This window comes from Solanum stenotomum, chromosome 2 (genome assembly GCF_019186545.1).
Source record: "Solanum stenotomum isolate F172 chromosome 2, ASM1918654v1, whole genome shotgun sequence".
NCBI classification, from domain to species: domain Eukaryota; kingdom Viridiplantae; phylum Streptophyta; class Magnoliopsida; order Solanales; family Solanaceae; genus Solanum; species Solanum stenotomum.
Window position 1 is genome coordinate 51,417,702 of NC_064283.1, and position 22,151 is coordinate 51,439,852.

At 38.0% G+C, this 22,151-nt stretch overlaps 1 protein-coding gene across 1 annotated transcript; it reads left to right on the forward strand.

Moving 5' to 3' along the window:
- Positions 1-11,192: 11,192 nt before the first annotated feature.
- On the forward strand, positions 11,193-12,491 carry LOC125856078 (uncharacterized). Its single transcript, XM_049535661.1, has one exon. The coding sequence runs from the start codon at positions 11,193-11,195 to the stop codon at positions 12,489-12,491; it is 1,299 nt and encodes a 432-aa protein (XP_049391618.1).
- Positions 12,492-22,151: the final 9,660 nt, after the last annotated feature.

Consider the following 22,151-nt stretch of genomic DNA (forward strand, 5'->3'; position numbering starts at 1 on the left):
TTACTCCTTTACTGCCCGGACTCATTCCCTGCTTTAGCCTTCTTGTTTCTGAATATTTCTCTATCCCTCAACTTCTCTTCCTCAACCTGCTGTACATAAACAATAAATATCGCTATGTCCATGTCTCCTATCAGCATAGGTGCCTTACCCTCCTTACTTGACAGATGAGACAATCCAGCAACAAACAGACTCACCCTGCTCCTCATATTCGCAACCATCTCCGGAGCATATCGGGAAATTAGGTGACTTCAAACTATACTTATGAACACTTATAGGTTCCTGCTTAAGAGTAAGGAATTCCCATACCTTGGCTTCTCTCAGTTCACGGGGAAAGAAAACACCCCAAGGAAGCACTCTCGAACACAATCCAACTCAAAATCGGTGCATCCTCAACCTCACCCTCTTCCACTGGTAAAACAATGTCCTAGAAACACTTCTCATTTGGTAGGCAACTAGTTCCAATTGCTCAGCATCAGTAACATGCATAACCTCAAACATTTTTTACAGTTCCTTTACAAAGTTTTCTGGATCCTCTGTGGTGCTTGAACTAGTGAAACTCGGAGGATTCATCAGGAAGAACTCTCGGATCCTCGAAGTATCAGCCATTTCCTATTGAGCCCCTCTTTATTGCCCAACCTGGTTATTCATAACTTGACTTAGCATTCAAATTGCTTCCCGAAATTCTGCATTGGTAACCTCTCCTTGGGGTTGCACTTCTGGTGCATTAGGTACCCTTTCCTCTTCTACATTCCTCCTAGCAGGACGACCTCGAACAACTCTTCGTTGAGGGATGATATGAAAGACACACAAAAGCACGAGTTAGAAAGAAACTTTCATAGAGATAAACTCTATCGCACGAAATGAATATGAAAAAAGTGAGATAGTTCCTAAATGTTGCAGCCTCCTAATTATAGATGTGACGCGTGTCGCACCGGTAACTAAGAATCTACAGATATGGCTTCATAGACTCCGTGGCACTCTTGAACTCTGTGCTCTAATACCAAGTTTATCATGCCCCAAGCCTACATCCTGGGCGGGACTGCCAAATGAGAACTATTGCTGACTCCAAGCGAACTTTTGGCTTGGCTAGACTCTCAGCGGAAGACTTTATGCATTAATAAAGAAATCAAAATCACTTAAATCAACTATCTTAAAATAACTTAGAATGTTTTAGAAATAAACATTCAACTTAGCCAAAGTGGCAAACCAAGTCTGAACATAAACAACTGAAAATGGAAAGACTAGAGAACTATAACTCTCTGTTTATAAAGCCTCTAAAAACAATTAGGGATGTCAGGAAAAGACCCCATGTCATCCTAACAACTGAAATACTAAACAATGAAAAAGGGATCCTTCAGAAAGCAATGAGGCTCACCAACTAAATCTGAGTACCCAATTGGATCAACGGGGTGCTGGATGCTGATCCTGGTTATATCTATCTGCATCATAAAATGATGCAGGCCAATAGGCATCAGTACATTGAATGTACGAGCATGCGAGGGAAATACTAAACATGACATAAGCTTGAAATGACTTCTGAAAGAACACTTACCTCATCTTTACTCAACTCATGGATACTCAACTCAAATGCAGAATTAAACGATAGTAAAAGTGCAGTTTATCTAAAGCACTTGAAAGAATAAGAAACCACTCAATATACATATATAATAAAGTAATATAACTTTATAGGAGTTTCTCTAACCGACAACCATCACTATGAGCTATGTGATGATACATTGTCTCGCCCACGCTGCCAAAATTGTCATATAACTTGCCGGGATATAGAACGCCTCAACTAAGAGGATCCACTAGTCTATGCTAAAAATCACTAAGGAATCATCTTCAATGTATGACCCTTTCTACCCACGATGGCTCCATAGTTTATGGAGACTTGAGCTATTATGAACTTGTCCCCATATTGGTGCTCAATACTTCTCTCAAAATATACTCAGGTCATATGTTTTAAAACAAAACTCATTCTATCATTTGAGTTAATTACTCAAAAAAACTTATCTCTTAAATATGATAGAACTCAAAATTATTTGTGAAAACTCATTTGGAAATGGGTGTATCCTCTTATCTTAAATGTGAAAACAATTGTTCTTTGGGATTACTTAGTTCCCATGTATCATTTGAATAAATTAACTTGGCTCTACTCTTTCTCAAACTTAAGTCTTAAGTATTTAAAACAAGTTTAAAACGATTGCATAAGACTTTCGAAAGACTCTAAGAACTGTCTTGACTTGACTCTTAGCTCTACCTTGAATTTGATTTATGGATTCAAGGGTCATGATCTCGTGTTATAGACAACATCATGATGTTTAGACATACCTTAGAGTGTAGTAATCAACTAGGAAACATATGTACGATTCAAGAAAACTCAAACGGAAAGATGTGGGAAAGGGTAGAAGACATGGCGTCCCTGGCGCTCTGAGTGGAGCGGGGCGCCAGAGAGCAAACTTGAGAGACTGGGTTGGGGTGTACTGGATGGCACAGCACCCTAGATCCCAAACTACAGAATTTTATTTGAGGCATTTTGAGTGGCTCGGCACCCCAGCCCCCTCCCTAGGTTTTTGATGAATTTTGTTGCTGGTTTTTCAACTCTATACTCCCTAGATTCGAATGGTTTATTCCCCAAACGATTACATTCGAATACATCACTAAAATATGCAAGAATCGACTAAAATCAACATCAAAATTTATGAATTTCACTCAAGAACTTCTCAACAACTTCAACAATGAAGAGCCCAATAGAAACTTCAACAAAACCCATCAAGAACTCAATTTCTATACTTTCAAGAACACAAATTTGTGGAATTGAATCATGAATGGCGCGTGGGTGAACTAACCCAACACTATATGATCTCACATACCTCGTAGGGATAAAACCTTGGCAAAATCAACGAGCTTAACTTCAATCTGTTAGCCTCAGCATCATCAGAAGTACAAGTAGAGTAAGGGTGCTTCCCTACAGGACGGGAAGAATCTGGTGGTTGCATAACAACGCCGAATAGGGCAGTCATCACCGCCTCATCATCTGGTGCGGTAGGGGAAGACTCTGGCATAGTCTCTAGGGGAGCGAGAAGTGCAGCAAAATCAGCACAGAGGCTATCTAACTCCTTCTTGACTGTGGTCACATCAACGGTTGGGGCCGTCTCTCCAGGACTCGCAACTCAAAGGCATCCAGGCGTTTATGAATGGCCTTGGCCTTCTGGTCCATCATCTTCTCCATCCTCTACTCAACCCTAGCCTCGAACTCAACTATAGACCGTTGCATCCATGCCATCACATGCTGAAGCAGAGTAGCCATCTATGTCTCCAGCTTCTAGAATCGGGCTAGAGGGGTGATGTTAGACCCTGAAGATGGAGTGGCTCGGGATGAGCTAGGGCTTGACTGGTGGTCAGAGATGGTGGAGTCTGAGTGTATACAGTAGTGGCCGGAATGGTGGAGTCATCGGCCTGGATATGCAAAACATCGGTAGCCAGATCAACACCCAGAGGTGGCACCTTAACATGTGGCTCTCCCCATGGTGCAGCAAGTGTTGACACCCAATTTTGGCTCTCCACATTTAACTATAATAATAATAATAATAATAAAATATATATGTTATGAAATTTTTATAGGAATACAAAAAGGGGTTTTTAATTATTTATTTGACTTGATAAATTTATTTCATAAATGTTATTTCTTATAAAGATTAAATATATTATATATATCTTACTACTTACTTTCTCATTTTTTTTTTTATAAAAATAAATGTTGTTCTTAAGAATTGAATCTATTTTTTGTTCAAATATAATTCCTTTGTCGCAATAGATATTTTTCGTACATTGTTCAAAATTAGAAAGCTTAATTATTTAATGAGTTACTAATTTATCTTAATTTAATTTTAAGAGTGTCTAATTTTATCAAATAAGTTAGTCTTGCAAAATAATTAATTTTAATTTAATAAATTATGACTATTTCATAAAGAAGTAGTTTAAATTTAAATGATTTTTATTTGAGCAATTTTGGGCAATCCAAGTCTCCTTAAACTGGCCAATCCGTGTATGTCATGTAGGCGAGCACATGAATTGTGCCTCTTTAGCTAAAATCTTGACCCTATGATTAAATCTAATGGTCCTAGTTAATTAACATTTTATCATTATCTAGTTAATTAAGATTTTATCATTTATTTAATATATATATATATATATATATATATAATTATTATTACTATTATTTTAAAAACTCCTTAATTTTTGTTAACCGTCCAATCAAATGATCGGACGGCCCAAATTAAATCCCAAAATATTTTCTTTTTTCCCCAAAAAATAGTACATACGCCGCTTGCTTTTCCTCTTCTTTTCCCTAGACTGCCCCTTAGTCTAGGAAAAGAAAGAAAGAGTCTTCCCTTCCCCAGAACGTCTCTCCATAGACGCTCCCGACCTCTCCCATCAATCTTTCTCCCTCTCTGCCACGCCGCTGCTCGTGAACCGCCGGAAATTGGAAATTTTTGATGGATTTCGTCCTTCTCTTCCTATTCATCATCAATGCCCTCTCCTTCTATCAACTTTATGTCTTAGCTGAGATTTTTTTTTAATCAGAATAGTCCTCTATACTGCCTATACATAACTTTAGCCAACGTTTGTTTAAACGATTTCAAAACTCGTTGGTAGAGATGATCCCAACGGCTCCAAAATCTGAAAAAAAAGTGATGTTGATTTGATCTGTAGCAGTAGCTCTCTATTTTCCAATGGATATTATGATTTCAAATTCGTATTTTTGAATTTGATTTTCGCCTATAAAAGGGCAGGCGTCTTCCCATTCAAAAGGATCCGAAAATATCTCAAAAAAAATAATCCAGAAAATGGGAAGAACAGCATCAAAATCCGATAGCAATCCGAGAATCCAACAACCAATATACATTCAAAAACATCAAGTAAAATCATTAAAAAGATCCAAAAACCACAGACAACAAGGGACATATAACATTAGATTGTAAAGTCATATTTCTATCCCCCATCTTCGATTTGTTTTAATCTAAGTTTGAAATTGGTATTTTTGACAAAACACACCTAGTTTGCTGCTCTATATAAGGTATGTTTCACTTCCTCCTTTCGTTTTTCTTTACCTCATTTCCTTGCTTCAATTTCAGCCTATTAAAATGATTGTATGCTTTGAATATTTGTATATTTTTGTTTAAGCTTTTTTACCTCTTTGTGAAGTCAGTTGTTTCGGTGCATTCAAATCTGATCACTGCTCTTTCCATTACACCTTACTACTGCCAAGTTTATCAATTATTAAGTGTTGTGTTTTAGTTTCTTTTTTCTCTAATAGTTGATTGCACTTAAGAATTGAACTTATATGATAACCCACTGATAAAAGGTGAAACTCTCGCTAATAAACTTGAGCGATCAAATATAAGTTGTTATGTATTCTACTTACTTTATACTCTCTTCTTGTTCCGTAACGTGTGAATACACTGTGGTAATAATCCTATTTAGATCAATTTTTGAATCTGAAATACATGATTTTGGTCCAACTAATTTCACGTGGCTTTAAGAATATCTTTCTTTGTCAATATTCTTTTTTTTCAGTAGCTCATTGGAATGAGCTTTAATTTACACTCAATCCATTTGGTATTTAGTTTTATGTTTATATTGGTTTCCCTGTCCCTTTTCCCTTATTTATTTATTTTTATTTTTGAATCAATGGTTTAAATGTCTTATGCTCCTTTCTATTACAAAGGATCTAGTTGAGTTGTCCTTAAAATTCATGAAACTGTTGGTTATATAAAAGTCGATATCATTGTTTTGTATGTATTCATGTTTGTTTGCATATTCACATGATCGCATCATTTAATTAGTTACTAATCTTTATCTCTCTATTTTTCTTGTGTTTCATGTACAACCGGAGAGTTGGAGTTTCTACTTTGGAACTCGTTATTGGTCTAAGATATTAGGCCAACAACAAATTAGGATCATCGCGATGCTTGGAGTCTCTCGAATTAGGAGTCCAATATTTCTTACCCTTCCTCTTTTCGAGTCTAAATTATATTGTTTGGATACATTGGCTAACCTTTACTTACAATTTTTGGATATATTGTATGTCTTTTATTTTGAAGCTTATTTAACGTGAATTGATATTATTTGTTTATGAATTTATTTGAGACACCTATAGAACAAATGATACAAAAGATATTTTCTTAAAAAATGGGTTAGCATTTTTACTTATAACATTCTTTTAGGCCCTTTAAGTTGAAATGATGGGCTTATAGTTTAAAAGTTTTCCAAATGAAGTCTCAAAGGGCTAAAATAATATTCATTTAGGTCTACTCATTGCTTAGGACCCCCAAATAAATCCGGAACTAGTTTAAAGGCCAAAAATTTAATTATCCTTTAGAGATACATATTTGTAGAAAACAAGTAGGGAAGTTGGCAAAAAATAGGCATATTTCATATTCTTTAAATTATTCTCATATCCCTTTATACATTTGGTAATTATTTAACTTAGATAATACTTTCTTATTAGGTGATTTGCCAACATTTTTACATTCATTTATAAATGCATAACTTGTTTCAAAGAAGTTTGCCTTGGAGTGATATTTTCTAAAGTTATATACCTATTTTGATTTGTCTTTTTTAAAATTTAAAAAAAACAACTGTTTGAAATTTAAGTTTAAACAACTTAAAAATGCAGATTTTTGGGTTCAAAAGAGTAGGATTTCAAGCTTAAAAAGAGAGGGTATTCAAAGGTCCCCTAAGTTGTAATAATTGGGGTATTACTAAGTACGAGAAAAACTCATCAATTGGGATTTCTAAATGAATTTGAGATTAGTTTTAAAGGATAAAATAATCACCTTTAGCGATATATAAGGATAAATAATCACCATTTTAAAATATATACATATTTTTAGGAAAATAGGCCTATATATTTTGTCAACAAAAACAAATGTAACTATAGAATAAGTTTCAATAGTTAGGCCTATTTTTTATAATCTTTACATCACCCCTTTATAAAAAATGTATTGACTATACTTACTTTTTTTTGAATCCAAACATTGCTAATAACATTTTAATCTTTTTAACATGCTATTTCAAATTCTAGATATGCAAACAGGTTCAAATACAAGGTACACATATATATGTCGTACATATAAAGGTATATACTCTATATTTTTCTCTTCATAACTTATTATTATCTACTATCTCTTTTGCTAATATTATTTATAATTTATAAATCCCTACACTTAAACATACATGTTATTTTACTAAATACAATTTATCATCAATTTATCCCTACATGTAAAAAGAATGATAAACATTCATATGTTTTGAACAACTTACATGTATATATTACACTTCATAATAAATATATTTAAGATCACAAGCTTTTATATGATATTTTGACATTTAGTATCATTTATTTTATTTTATTTTAGAAAAATTCCAATTTGTATATTTTCATTCAAATTACACATCACATATTACTACGTATTCATACCCAACTACTATCTTATTTTTATTTCACGTCTTAAATAAGTCGACAGATTCTCACAAATTCAACATCTATATATTTTTGGGATAATTTTATTATGATACACCTATCTATATATATCTTACATATGAATATATCGTGTATTTAAGTACATTTATTTATTTATTTTACAATACTACTATTAAATATAATTATGACACATATATATGTCGTACCTTGTATTGTACCCTTTTCTTAAACTAACTAATAACCTATCGTTTAATCATTAAAAGAAAATAAATAAACAATTTTTCCTAATCATATTTTTCTAAATTGAGTTTAAGGACTATCTTCGGATAGGCTCTGAGGGGTGCTTAACACCTTCCCCTCGAGTAACCAAAACCCTTACTCGAAACTCACTAGTTTCGCAAATTAAAACAGAGTTTACATCTACATATTTAAAAAATGGTTTTCCTAGTATTTTCCTTAAAATTTAGGTGGCGACTCTAAAACAAAATAAAGCATTTTTTTCCAAAATCAGAGTATCAGCCACATTATGTTGTGAACTGTTTCAACCAGTTCGAAATAGGGTGCGACAACGTGGCGACTCTGCTGGGGACCTTACTTAGGTTTTAACCTCAGAAAAACTCAATTTAGGAGCAACATTTGTGATTACGTGTTTATTTTTCAGCTTGCTATTTATATATTGCTTTGACTGAAAGGTTGCAAGTGAAATCCAAGCTTGTGTTCCTTATTTGTTTTAAGACACTACTTGTTACTGTTTTCCCTACATTGTCATTTGCACATTCTATCGAGTCTTTGCCGTACACGCACACACTATACACGCGAGGGGTGTTCCTGCACTCCTCTAAAACTCTCTTTGGATTCCTTAGTTTTAGAGTTGGTGCAATTAAGATAGTGCGTCTTCTCGCAATTACTTAGTCTCACTCTCAATTATCTAGGAACATAATCTTACTCTTAGAATAGATCATGTTGCACAGCCTTAGGCAAGACAATATACGGTATTGTCATTGCATTTAGGAAACCACCCAAATGTCAATGAGTTTCTTCTTTAAAACTCAACGACATAAACTTTGTGTGAAATTAGTATAAATTATCCAAGCTTAAACACTTAACGGATTTGAAGCAAATAAACTCATCATACCCTTTACCCTTTCTTTCAGATACAAATCAACCAAAACCTTCCTGATATCAGGATGATGATTGAGGTCCCCCAAACTTTGAAAGAGTGGTGGAGAAACATCCGAGTGGCCTACGAAAATGAGATTATGCTACACTTAGGGTCGTTAACTGATCTGCTGAATGTGCAGGCAAACAAGTCACTCATTACTCTAATGATTGAGTTTTGGCAACCAACAACGGTGACCTTCCAGTTCACAGATTTTGAAATCACACCAACATTGGAAGAGATAAGTCAAATTGTTGACTTACCGTTGGTTGGCAGAGTAACTTTGACCCCGCGCACTACATCAGGAATCAGTTTTCTCCAATCTTTGGATTTAAGGGTAGGCCAATGTTTGCGAAGAATTGATGAAGGATGGGTCAAGTTGGATTATCTGTTTAAAAGGTTCGGACATCGAGATAGCTATGATAGGTTCCATCACGAATTCTTCATCTCTAGGGTTGATTGGGAAAGACTCAGGGATATTGTCTTCGTGACGGCCTTTTTGGGTATTATGATCTTCTCAAAGAAAAAAGGGTGTGTTGACATCAACCTACTACCTATGGTCATCTTTATGTTTAAGGGACCTATTAGAGTGACCATCGTACCCATGATCTTGGCAGAAATATTTCGATCATTATCCTTTTGCTCTAGAGGATATGATCACTTTAAGGGAAGTAACTTGTTACTGCAGATTTGGGTGTTGGAACACTTTTATCAAAGACATGCAGAAAATGGCGTTGAAGTAGACTTACGCAACAAAATCAGAAGCCATGCAATGAGATTGAGCATGTGGGATGCCCTAAATGATGAAGATGGTTGACGCCTTTTCCTGGCCCACGTCACAGGGAACCACATTCAGTGGCGACTACCGTGGGTCTATGGCCGAGCTTTGTTGAGACCTAACCAGGACTATTTTATTTAGTTGATGGGTTGGAAGGCTACCAACCCTACGCACCTTTATGAGTCCTCCGGTAATTTGGGATTACCCAAGACGTTCCTCTATGGTCAAATATGGCGTTGATAGAGGTCAATTATGAAGGAAGAATTCCGATCGAAAGGATCGCTGCTTTGGTACAAGGATGGTGCGGTATTCTTGACTCAAATATGGGGGTTGAATCGTGGTGCACACCTGAATATTATACTTGGTTTATGATAGGAGGAATTCTCACTAGGCCTAGCTATGAGGGAATCTTGGGGTTCACAAACACTCAAAGGTCAAATCAAATTGGCATGGAGCGATTAAACCTCATACACATCACTACGACCATGTATCAGCAGGTGACCCCACGGTCTATCGACCATCTCATACAAGCAGTTGATGATGTACCAAATGAAGAGATGGAGGAATACCTAGAAGAAGATCCTAAGGAGCCAACTAAGGAGATGGAAGAGGATCCAGAAGAATACTCAGAGCATGACCCTAATTTGTATGACCCTAGAGATGGAGGAGTGATGCATATAGAGGATGAACATGTTCCAACAGTAGAAGAAGCTCACTCAGAATATGGTTCCATAGGGTTTCATGAAAGGGAAGATTCAAACAACTGGGAATGGAGAATCGACCAATCTCCAGAGTATCACCCGGATCCTTACTATGATGTGGACAATGATGATAATGTGATGATGATGCTCCAACTTGGCCGTAGATCATCTTTCTTCTTTGAATTCACTCATAAGTTCCTCAAAAGGTCATATGACCTATCCCTCTTGTATGCCTTATAGCCACCCTTGTACTTCCATTTCTTCGGCTTCCAACCACCTACATCGTTGTAATAGCTAGCCAAACCTTAATTAATGAAGTTATGTTTGCTCCAAATCTAAAATGGGTTTAAATGGATTATTTATTATCAAACTAATTGCAACGTAGGCCTACCTTAGGCAAAAAGAGGTTCTTTATTAGGATGCGCTTTGAATGTCGCCGAATTGGCGAATATATGTGTTACATCTACTTATTTTTTACAGCTTTCAATATTTCCCAAATTAACATAGTTTTATTTTTCTTTGTTTTGCTTTCTTTATTTAGCCCCAAAAGTACGTTGATTTGTGTCGACTCGCAAACTAGCTAACTCACGATACAACCTTCGATCAAAGGGAAAAATGAGTGATAAAGACGAGTTCAACGCTGCTGCAAACATAATAGTACCTATTGACAATTCTGAAAGTTCTTGAAGTATAGCTGACATTCAAAACAAGGAGAGAATGGCTCACATGGAACAAGAACTCGAGATCTTAAGGGAAGAATTGCGTCAAGTGCAAGACTTGGCCAAACTATCTGCGACCACTTTCCCTACTTTCAAGACACCTATCTACTTCCCAAAGGCTGACTTGCCTTCTGCCGACTTACCAAATCAGCCAGAACTGACTCAACACGCTCCTACTCATGGTTGAGTTCCACCAGCTTCTCCAACCGCGGTCAGGACCGTTCCTGACCTTTCTATTCGCGACCCTACTATACCTATAATGCAGTAGATACTTGGGGCATATGTCGCCGCTCCCTATGAGACACATGTTCCACCCGTATATGCCGCTGGGGCTCCTACCTTCACTATGCCAGCTGTGGTTAATGTCCCATACGAGGTCGATCAATATGAAGAAATGGAGAAAGATGCTCGACTGAAAGAAGATACATCTATAAATGCCCAGCTTCAGGGTCTAAGAAAAGCATTGAAAAGCTTACAATTCACTAGAGGGATAGAGAGTCTGGATTATGATGACTTGTGCATCCATCCAGACATTGACATGTCGGTAGAGTACAATCCACCGAAGTTTGACATGTTTGATGGAAAGGGTGATCCTCACTCACATTTAAGGGCACACTGTGACAAGTTAGTTGGTGTAGGGAGAAATGAGAAGTTGAGGATGAAGTTGTTCATTCGGAGTCTGTCTGGAGAAGCATTAACCTGGTATACCCGCCAAGACCCTCGCAAATGGCGTGACTTGAAGGAAATGGCCGAGGACTTTATGACTCGTTTAAGATTCAATACTGAAATTACTCCTGACAGATTCTCATTGGCCAATATACAAAAGAAGCCATATGAGAATTTCCAGGAATATGCACGACGTTGGAGAACTGAGGCCGCGAAGGTGCAACCACCACTAGATGAGAGTGAGCTCTCGAAGTACTTTATTCGAGCTCAAGAAGGTATCTACTTTGACAAGATTATGTCAATGATGGGTCAGAAGTTTGCAGAATTGGTCAAGATGGGAGACTTTATAGAGGAAGGTGTTAAATCTGGGAAGATTCAGTCTATGATCGCATTGCAAGCTGCAAGTAAGGCTATACAATCGGGTTCCATTGGCGACATCAAAAAGAAAAGGGAGGATGTTTCAGCTGTCACTTACCAACCAAGAGGACCATCTCACCAATACCCCAATAATCCCCAAATCGCTGCGCATACTTCGTACGTCCCAGTGTATAATACCCAACCACACTATAACACACCCCGAGCACCAGCATACCAAAACCCTCCAAGACCATATGTCCCTGTCCAAGCACCAATTCACCAAAATAGACCAGCATATGCACCGAGACCACGTCCAAATCCTGAAGCTAGAAATACTCGCGCTTACACACCGATTGCTGAACCCTATGCTCAATTGTTTGAGAGGTTGAGGACGGCAGAAGTGCTGCAACCAGTTGAAGGAAAACTTCCTGATCCAATCCCTCGTAATTTTGATGGGAACAAGAGATGTGCTTACCACTCGGGAGTCCAGGGACACGACACAGAAGATTGTTATGGTTTGAAGAACCAAATCGAGTCTTTGATCAGGAGAGGAGTAATCAAATGCACTCCAGCACCTCCCAATGTGAACAACAATCCCTTGCCAAACCATGAGAATCGGTAAGTCAACATGGTTACTCTGGATGACGAATATGGGACTCCCGACTATCCAAACATAGATGAAGTGAATGCCATGACATCTTCGGCGCAACCTATTATCACTGTTCAACTAAGGGAACCTCTGACTGTCCAAATATATCTCCCAAGAGTTGTAGTGACCACTCTAATTCCTACGAAGCCTGACTATGACACCAAAGCAGTCCCTTGGGACTATCGAGCAAGTGCCAAGGGCAAGATGATCGACACTGCCATGGCTCAAGGGATGACTAGGTCGGGGAGGTGTTATGCCCCAGAGGACCTAAATCAAAGAGTTCTCGTAAAAGAACAGCCGATGCTGAAGCTGCAGAGTTTCGGAAGAAGATGCAGTCTAAAGACTATTCAGTTGAAGAACAGTTGAAGAAGATGCCAGCCCACATATCCATTTGGTCTTTGCTTATGAGTTCTGAAGCTCATAGGAATGCTTTGATGGAGGTGTTAAGCGGAGTGATAATTCCAAAAGAGACCACAAGTGAGACCTTTGCTACAATGATTGGAAGAATAGTGGAAGCTAACAAGATTTCTTTCCATGATGATGAGTTGCCCGCAGAAGGGGCTGGGCACAACAAAGTGCTTGACATCGCAGTCAAATGTTATGATAAGATTGTGACTCGAGTTTTAATTGGTGATGGCTCTGGATGCAACATCTGTCCTATCCCCACTCTGAGAAATTTAGGTGTTAATATGGGAGAGATAAAGGAAAGTCGTGTGAAAGTTAGAGCCTTTGATGGAGCGCAAAGAAGTGTCATCGGAGAGATACATCTCACATTGCAGGTGGGGCCGGCTGAATTCCCCATTCTATTTCAAGTGATGGATGTATCATCCAACTACAACCTGTTGTTGGGAAGACCATGGGCTCACATGGCAAGAGCGGTTTCGTCCACTCTTCATCAATTATAAAGTTTGAGTGGGGTCACACAGAAATTACCATCCACGAAGAATTTAGTCACTCCATTCATTCTGTTAATTCTATCCCGGTCACCGACGAGTTAGACGAAGCCACTTTTCACACTTTGGAAATCATGCAAGCTATAAGGGTCAATGAGGGAGTAGAGCCCGAATATACCAAGTTGTCAAGTGCAGCGAAAATGGTTGCGTCAGAAATGTTGAAGTACGGATATCAGCCTAAGAATGGACTTGGACCTAAGTCTAATGGCATAGTTGAGCCGATCCAGTTGAAGCATCAGAGAGGCACCAACGGACTAGGATATGAGCCTGCCTCTGGAAGAGACTGTCACGGGTCAAGTGATACAATCTTTGTACTAGAACAATCTTCTATTCCAGATCAAGCTAGCATTGATGACATCGTAGAAGGATTAGACAATCTGTTCGTGGCCGTGGCTGGAGAAGAGGAAGGGATAAATCTCAACAAGTTGACCATCCGTGATGCCAAACCAGGAGAAATCTTGCAGAATTGGACCACCAGCCCATCCCCATTTCAACTAGAGTCCTGGTAGTGTGGAAAAGTAGTCTTAATTTTAAAAATTCGCATGATCAAATTGGGGCTTGAATCATGCCCAATCTTTTGTTGCTTGCCTTTTCTAAAAGCTAGAATGATTTGAAATAAAAGTCTTTATTTTCTTTTTTTTTAAAATCTCGTTATTTTAAATATCTAGTTATTTTTACTTACCTTTTGCACTTTTCAGCACTCATATTAATAAAAATCCTCGTTCAACGGTTATGACATGTAACGAATCCGTCGAGCAAGGTGAAAATGATGAACAAGATCACGAAGAGTATGATGAAAGCATGATGCCTGAAAATCTGCCACACGAGATCGAGCAGGTTGAAAGTCAGAAGAAACCGAATATGGATGAAATAGAGGCTGTCAACTTAGGAGATGAGGAAATGATGAAGGAGACGCGAGTCAGCATACATTTGGAGGCTGAAAGAAAGCAAGAGTTAATAGAATTGCTTGAGCAGTATGTTGACGTATTTGCTTGGTCTTATGATGACATACCAGGATTGAGCACTGATATTGTCTCGCACAAATTACCGACTGATCCCACTTGTCTACCTGTTAAACAAAAGACAAGAAAATTCAAGCCGGATTTGAGCTTAAGGATCAAGGAGGAGGTAACTAAGCAAATTGAGGCGAACATTGTAAAGGTCACAAATTACCCCACATGGTTAGACAATATTGTGCTTGTGCCAAAAAAAGATGGAAAGATCAGAATATGTGTGGACTATCGAGATCTTAACAGAGCTAGTCCTAAGGATGATTTCCCTCTTCCAAATATTCATATACTCATCGATAATTGTGCAAAACATGAGTTGCAATCATTTGTCGATTGCTCTGCAGGATATCACCAAATCCTGATGGATGAAGATGATGCAGAGAAGACAGCGTTTATCACTCCATGGGGAGTGTATTGCTACAGAGTAGTGTCGTTTGGTCTCAAAAATGTCGGTGCAACCTACATGAGGGCCAAGACTACCCTTTTTCACGATATGATCCACAAGGAAATGGAAGTGTACATGGATGAAGTCGTTATCAAATCCAAAGCAAGTTCAGACCACCTGGATGACTTACGAAAGTTCTTCGAGAGGTTGCGTAAGTATAATCTGAAGTTGAATCCAGCAAAGTGTACATTTGGAGTACCCGCGGGAAAAAACTATTGGGATTCATCGTTAGCAGGAAAGTCATAGAGTTGGATCCATCAAAGATAAAGGCAATCCAAGAGCTACCTCCACCCAAGACCAGGAAAGACGTGATGAGTTTCTTGGGAAGACTGAATTACATCAGTCGGTTCATAGCTCAATCTACAGTGATCTGCGAACCCATATTCAAGTTACTGAAGAAGGATACTGCCACAAAATGGACAGAGGAATGCCAAAGGGCTTTCGATGGAATCAAAGAATACTTGTCCAACCCACCAGTATTGGTCCCACCAGAGCCAGGAAAGCCTTTGTTATTGTATCTATCTGTCATGGATAATGCATTTGGATGTGTTTTGGGGCAGCATGATGAGACAGGTAGAAGAGAGCAAGTTATTTACTATTTGAGTAAGAAGTTCACACCATACGAGCCAAGATACTCGTTATTGGAACGAACATGTTGCGCTTTGACTTGGATTGCACAAAAATTTAGGCATTACCTGTCTGCATACACCACCTACTTGATCTCAAGAATGGATCCACTAAAGTACATCTTTCAGAAGCCCACGCCTACGGGTAAACTGGCGAAGTGGCAAGTTTTGTTGAGTGAGTTTGATATTGTGTATGTGACACAGAAGGCTATCAAAGGACAAGCCCTAGCTGATCATCTCGCAGAAAACTCAGTGGACCAGGATTACAAGCCACTCATGACCTACTTCCCTGATGAAGAGCTTTTGTTTGTAGGAGAAGACATATCAGAGTCATATGATGGATGGAGAATGTTCTTTGATGGAGCATCAAACTCTATTGGAGTTGGAATGGGAGCAGTCCTAATTTCGGAAACAGGTCAGTATTACCCGATCTCAGCCAAGATCAGGTTTTATTGTACCAACAACATGGCAGAATATGAAGCTTGTATTCTTGGACTCGGGATGGCCATCGACATGAACATCAAAGAACTCTTGGTGATAGGAGATTCCGACTTGTTGGTTCACCAGGTGCAAGGAGAATGGACCACTAAAAATGTCAAGATCCTGCCTAATCTGCATTGCATTAAAGAGTTGAGTAGGAGATTCACAAGGATTGAGTTCAAGCATGTCCCTCGAGCTCAAAATGAGTTTGCCGATGCTTTGACAACATTGTCCTCGATGATTCAACACCCAGACAAGAATTACATCGACCCTATCGATATAGAGATACATGATCAACATGCATACTATTTTCATATAGATGAGGAACTGGATGGAAAGCCCTGGTACTATGACATCAGAAGATTGATAGAAGCACGAGAATATCCTGAAAATTCCACAAGCAACCAGAAGCGGACGTTGAGGAGGATGGCCAATCATTTCTTTCTTAACGGAGAAATCCTGTATAGGAGAACTTCATATTTAGGATTGTTGAGGTGCGTCGACACCGCAAAAGCGACAAGGCTTTTTGGAAGAAATACATGCAGGAACATGTGGAACTCACATGAATGGGTTCACTTTGGCAAAGAAGATTCTAAGAGTCGGATATTTTTGGATGACCATGGAGAGAGATAACATTCGATATGTGCAAAAATGTCATCAGTGTCAAGTGCATGGAGATTTTATACGGGTTCCACCAAATGAGCTCAATGTGATGGGTTCCCCTTGGCCATTTGCCGCTTGGGACATGGATGTTATTGGACCCATAGAGCCTCCCGCGTCAAATGGACATCGTTTCATCCTAGTGGCTATCGATTATTTCACAAAATGGGTCGAAGCTTCGACATACAAGGCAGTGACTAAAAAGGTAGTGGCAGACTTTGTTCGCAATAACATAGTTTGTCGATTTGGAATTCCAGAATCAGTCATAGCAGACAATGCAGCCAACCTCAACAACGATCTTATGAAGGAAACTTGTGAAAGGTTCAAGATTGATCATCGAAATTCCACACTTTACCGGCCACAGATGAATGGAGGAGTTGAGGCTGCAAATAAGAATATCAAGAAGATTTTAAGGAAGATAGTAGACAGTCATAGTCAATGGCATGAGAAGCTACCATATGTTTTGCTCGGTTATCGCACCACAATTAGAACATCAACTGGGGCAACACCTTATATGTTGGTTTATGGTTCAGAAGCAGTAATGCCTGCTGAGGTGGAAATACCATCTTTAAGGATTATCCAAGAGGTTGGTCTCGACGATGCAGAATGGATACGTAGCAGGCATGAACAACTGATGATCATGGATGAAAAGAGGATGGACGCGGTTTGTCATGGACAACTCTATCAGAACAGAATGACCAAAGCCTTCAACAAAAAGTCAGACCTCGACAGTTCACACCAGGGCAGTTAGTATTGAAAAAGATCTTTCCTCACCAAGGTGAAGCCAAAGGGAAATTTGCACCAAATTGGCAAGGACCCTACATGGTTCATAGAGTACTCTCTGGAAAAGCGGTAATCTTAGCAGAAATGGACGGCAGAGTGAGTACAAAGCCAATCAATTCAGATGCCATCAAGAAATACTACATCTGAAGACCTCAAGATTAGCACTTATTTTGTGTACTTTTGCATTTTTCAATGTAACAGAACTACGTCTAGACCTGACTTCCCACGGTGGGGTACGTAGGCAACCCACATCGGATCCGGTCTCTATTAGAAAACCCAAAATCATCATTTCCATGTATTTAGAACTACTTTCGACCTGAATTCCCTCGGTGGGATACATAGGCAATCCTTGTCGGATTCGGTCCCTTTGTATTTTTCACTCTTTCCTCTTGTATTTGAACTACGTCCTGACCTGATTCCGCTTGGATACGTAGGCAGCCTGTGTCAGGCCCAGTCATTGCATTCCATATTTTTCACTTTCCTCTTATATTTGAACTACGTCCTGACCTGATTCCGCTTGGATACGTAGGCAGCCTGAGTCAGGCCCGGTCATTGCATTTCATATTTTTCACTTTCCTCTTATATTTGTACTACATTACGACCTGATTCCACTTGGATACGTAGGCATCTTGAGTCAAGCTCGATCATTGCATTACATACTTCTACTTCTCCTTTATTATATTCGATCTACGTTACAATCTGATTCCTATCTTGGGGATACGTAGGCAGCCTGAGTCAGGCTCGATCGATGCATTGCATAATTTTTATTTTTATTTTTAATTTTTTCTTCTTTATTTACCCTTAGGAAACACTTCCTCATAGTTAGCGTAACCTCATAATGTTGAAGAATATTGATCGTCGCAGTGTCTGCAAAAGAGCTAGGAAAGCTTCATCAGAAGGGTAAAAGCTACATGAGGTTTATGTTGTATGTAGTCAACAAAATGGAAAGCTCAATGGACTTCGGAACATGTCATAATCTAAAAATGCTGGAGAATTACTATATATATATATACACACCTAATATACGCAGTACACTTATTTTCTAGAAAAACAAGCTAATTCTTTTCAAAAATATTTTTTCCACTAATCCACCTACCAAGTCTCTAGCTTAAGAAACTATGTGTGGTACTGAGGAGGTGTAGAAGGATTCTAGTGACGAGGCTTCAGTCCACAAGTCGATGCAATTCAACACCCCCTCCCAAACTAAAATTTTCTTTGAGTGTAGAAACACAGGAATCAAGAAAATAACATCAAGTTTTGGGGCATGACCAGACACGTCATTCAACTTCTCACAATCATGAGCCAAAGTACTCTTTCCTTACTTTATTTCCCCGAAGTACTTCAACTTGCATCTTATGTCTTAGAATATTTCATTTAAATTTTTGCAGGTACGCTCCTAATCCGAATCAAGTGCCGAAGATAAGAGGATCCTCATAGGAAAATAAGATAGTTAGCTTTCTTTCAAAATAACTCCACCAACTGGAGCTTGTAATCTAACCTCATCAGCAACTCCACCAATCGGAGAACACCATCTAACAGCGTCAAACTCCGCCAATCGAAGGCTGTACATAGCAAACATCGTCAAACTCCGCCATCCGGAGGTTGTACATAGCAAACATCAATCGAACTCTGCCAATCGGATACCACATCGTGGAGACGTCACTGAAGCTCTATCAGTCGGGGGCCAACACGCATAGGAACGTTGTTACGCGCCGATAATTAAATTTACATTACAAGTTTTACATAGCCGGATACAGGCATTTACATTACAACAACCCCGCCAGCCAGAGGCTTTACATTACAAGCTTTACACAGCCGGATACAGGCTTTTACATTACAACAGCCCCGCCAGCCGGAGGCTTTACATTACAAGCATTACACAGGCGGATACAGGCTTTTACATTAGAATAGCCCCGCAAGCCGGAGGCTTTACATTACAAGCATTACACAGCCAGATACAGGATTTTACATTACAACAGCCCCGCCAGCCGGAGGCTTTACATTACAAGCATTACACAGCCAGATACAGGCTTTTACATTACAACAACCCCGTCAACCGGAGGCTTTTCATTACAAGCTTTACACAGCCAGATGCAAGCTTTACATTACAACCGCCCCGCCAGTCGAGGGCCTCTACATTACAAGTTACTTTACCTACATCACACTTACAACAACTAAAAGAGACATCAATGGTCATCTGAACATCTACACTCTACTATTTACATTACTATTCGATTTATAATTTTTGAACCACAACAGGTACTTTTCACCTTTTTACATGTTTTGCAGGACAAAGCATTACAACGAGGAACTCCCTTTAAGCAGCAAACTAGGGCAAGTTAGTGCAATGTCAAGCATCACTAGCTACGTCAAGGATTCACTTTCAAAACTCAACTTAACTCGATTTTCAGAAGTTCAGATTTAAACATCACTTATAGCTCTTTCATGTCTCAGTTCATTGTAACTCGACACTGGGCAATCTTTTGAAAATTCATCTACCATGAGTCTTCAGTAGAAATTGCTACAGCGCATTTCTCATACAAGTTTCTTTAGAACTGTATCTCATCCCTCTATTCGTGCTAATCTTTTCATACCTCACCACCGAAATATTTCAATATTATCATAATTCAATACTGGGGCAAATTTTTAATAAAAATTTGCTATGTTCTCGAACTACATGTGGCCTGATTTCTCAAGAAACCTAAGATATGTAGGCAACTAAGAAGCCAAAGTTCGGCCATAACTCCATAAACAGTCTTGTCAAGTTATTACTCAAAGTGTATTTTGTGGATCGCCTAAAATTGGATTGTGTCAATATTTCTTTGCCCACGTCTTCTTTACTCTCTTCCATGGACAAAGAAAAGGGCAAGCTGTTGACACCAAATTTTGGCTCTCCACATTTAACTATAATAATAATTATAATAATAATAATAAAAAAATATATATGTTATGAAATTAATATAGGAATACAAAAAGAGATTTTTAATTATTTATTTGACTTGATAAATTTATTTCATAAATGTTATTTCTTATAAAGATTAAATATATTATATATATCTTACAACTTACTTTCTCATTTTTTTTTATAAAAATAAATGTTTTTCTTAAGAATTGAATCTATTTTTTGTTCAAATATAATTCCTTTGTCGCAATAGATATTTTTCGTACATTATTCAAAATTAGAAAGCTTAATTATTTAATGAGTTACTAATTTATCTTAATTTAATTTTAAGAGTGACTAATTTTATCAAATAAGTTAGTCTTGCAAAATAATTATTTTTAATTTATTAAATTATGACTATTTCATAAAGAAATAGTTTAAATTTAAATGATTTTTATTTGAGCAATTTTGGGCAATCCAAGTCTCCTTAAACTGGCCAATCCGTGTATGCCATGTAGGCGAGCGATTGTGCTTCTTTAGCTAAAATGTTGACCCTATGATTAAATCTAATGGTCCTAGTTAATTAAGATTTTATCATTATCTAGTTAATTAAGATTTTATCATTTATTTAATACATATATATATATATATATATAATTATTATTACTATTATTTTAAAAACTCCTTAGTTTTTGTTAACCGTCCGATCAAACGATCGAACGGCCCAAATTAAATCCCAAAATATTTTCTTCTTTTCCCAAAAAATAGTACATACGCCGCATGCTTTTCCTCTTCTTTACCCTAGATTGCGCCTTAGTCTAGGAAAAGAAAGAAAGAGTCTTCCCTTCCCCAGAACGTCTCTCCATAGACGCTCCCGACCTCTCCCATCTATCTTTCTCCCTCTTTGCCACCTCGCTACTCGCGAATCGCCAGAAAATGGAAATTTCTGATGGATTTCGGCCTACTCTTCCTATTCATCATTAATGCCCTCTCCTTCTATCAACTTTATGTCTTAGCCAAGATTTTTTTTTAATCAGAATAGGCCTCTATACTGCCTATACATCTCTTTCGCCAACATTTGTTTAAACGATTTCAAAACTCGTTGGTCGAGATGATCCCAACGGCTCCAAAATCTGAAAAAAAGTGATGTTGATTTGATCTGTAGTAGTAGCTCTCTATTTTCCAATGGATATTTTGATTTCAAATTTGTATTTTTGAATTTGATTTTCGCCTATAAAAGGGCAGGCATCTCCCCATTCAAAGGGATTCGAAAATATCTCAAAAAAAATAATCCAGAAAACGGGAAGAACAACATCAAAATCCGATAGCAATTCGAGAATCCAACAACCAATAGAAATTCAAAAACATCAAGCAAAATCGTTAAAAAGATCCAAAAACCATAGACAACAAGGGACATATAACATTAGATTGTAAGATCTTATTTCTGTCCCCCATCTTCGATTTGTTTTAATCTGAGTTTGAAATTGGTATTTTTGACAAAACACAACTAGTTTGCTGCTCTATATAAGGTATGTATCACTTCCTCCCTTCGTTTCTCTTTACCTCATTTCCTTGCTTCAATTTCAGCCTATTAAAATGATTGTATGCTTTGAATATTTGCATATTTTTGTTTAAGCTTTTTAACCTATCTGTGAAGTCAGTTGTTTCGGTGCATTCAAATCTGATCACTGCTCTTTCCATTACACCTTACTACTGCCACGTTTATCAATTATTAAGTGTTGTGTTTTAGTTTCTTTTTTCACTAATAGCTGATTGCACTTAAGCATTGAAATTA

Excerpts from the sequence above, each read along its gene's own strand:
- LOC125856078 (XM_049535661.1), top strand. The coding sequence starts at position 11,193 with ATGCCAGCTGTGGTTAATGTCCCATACGAGGTCGATCAATATGAAGAA.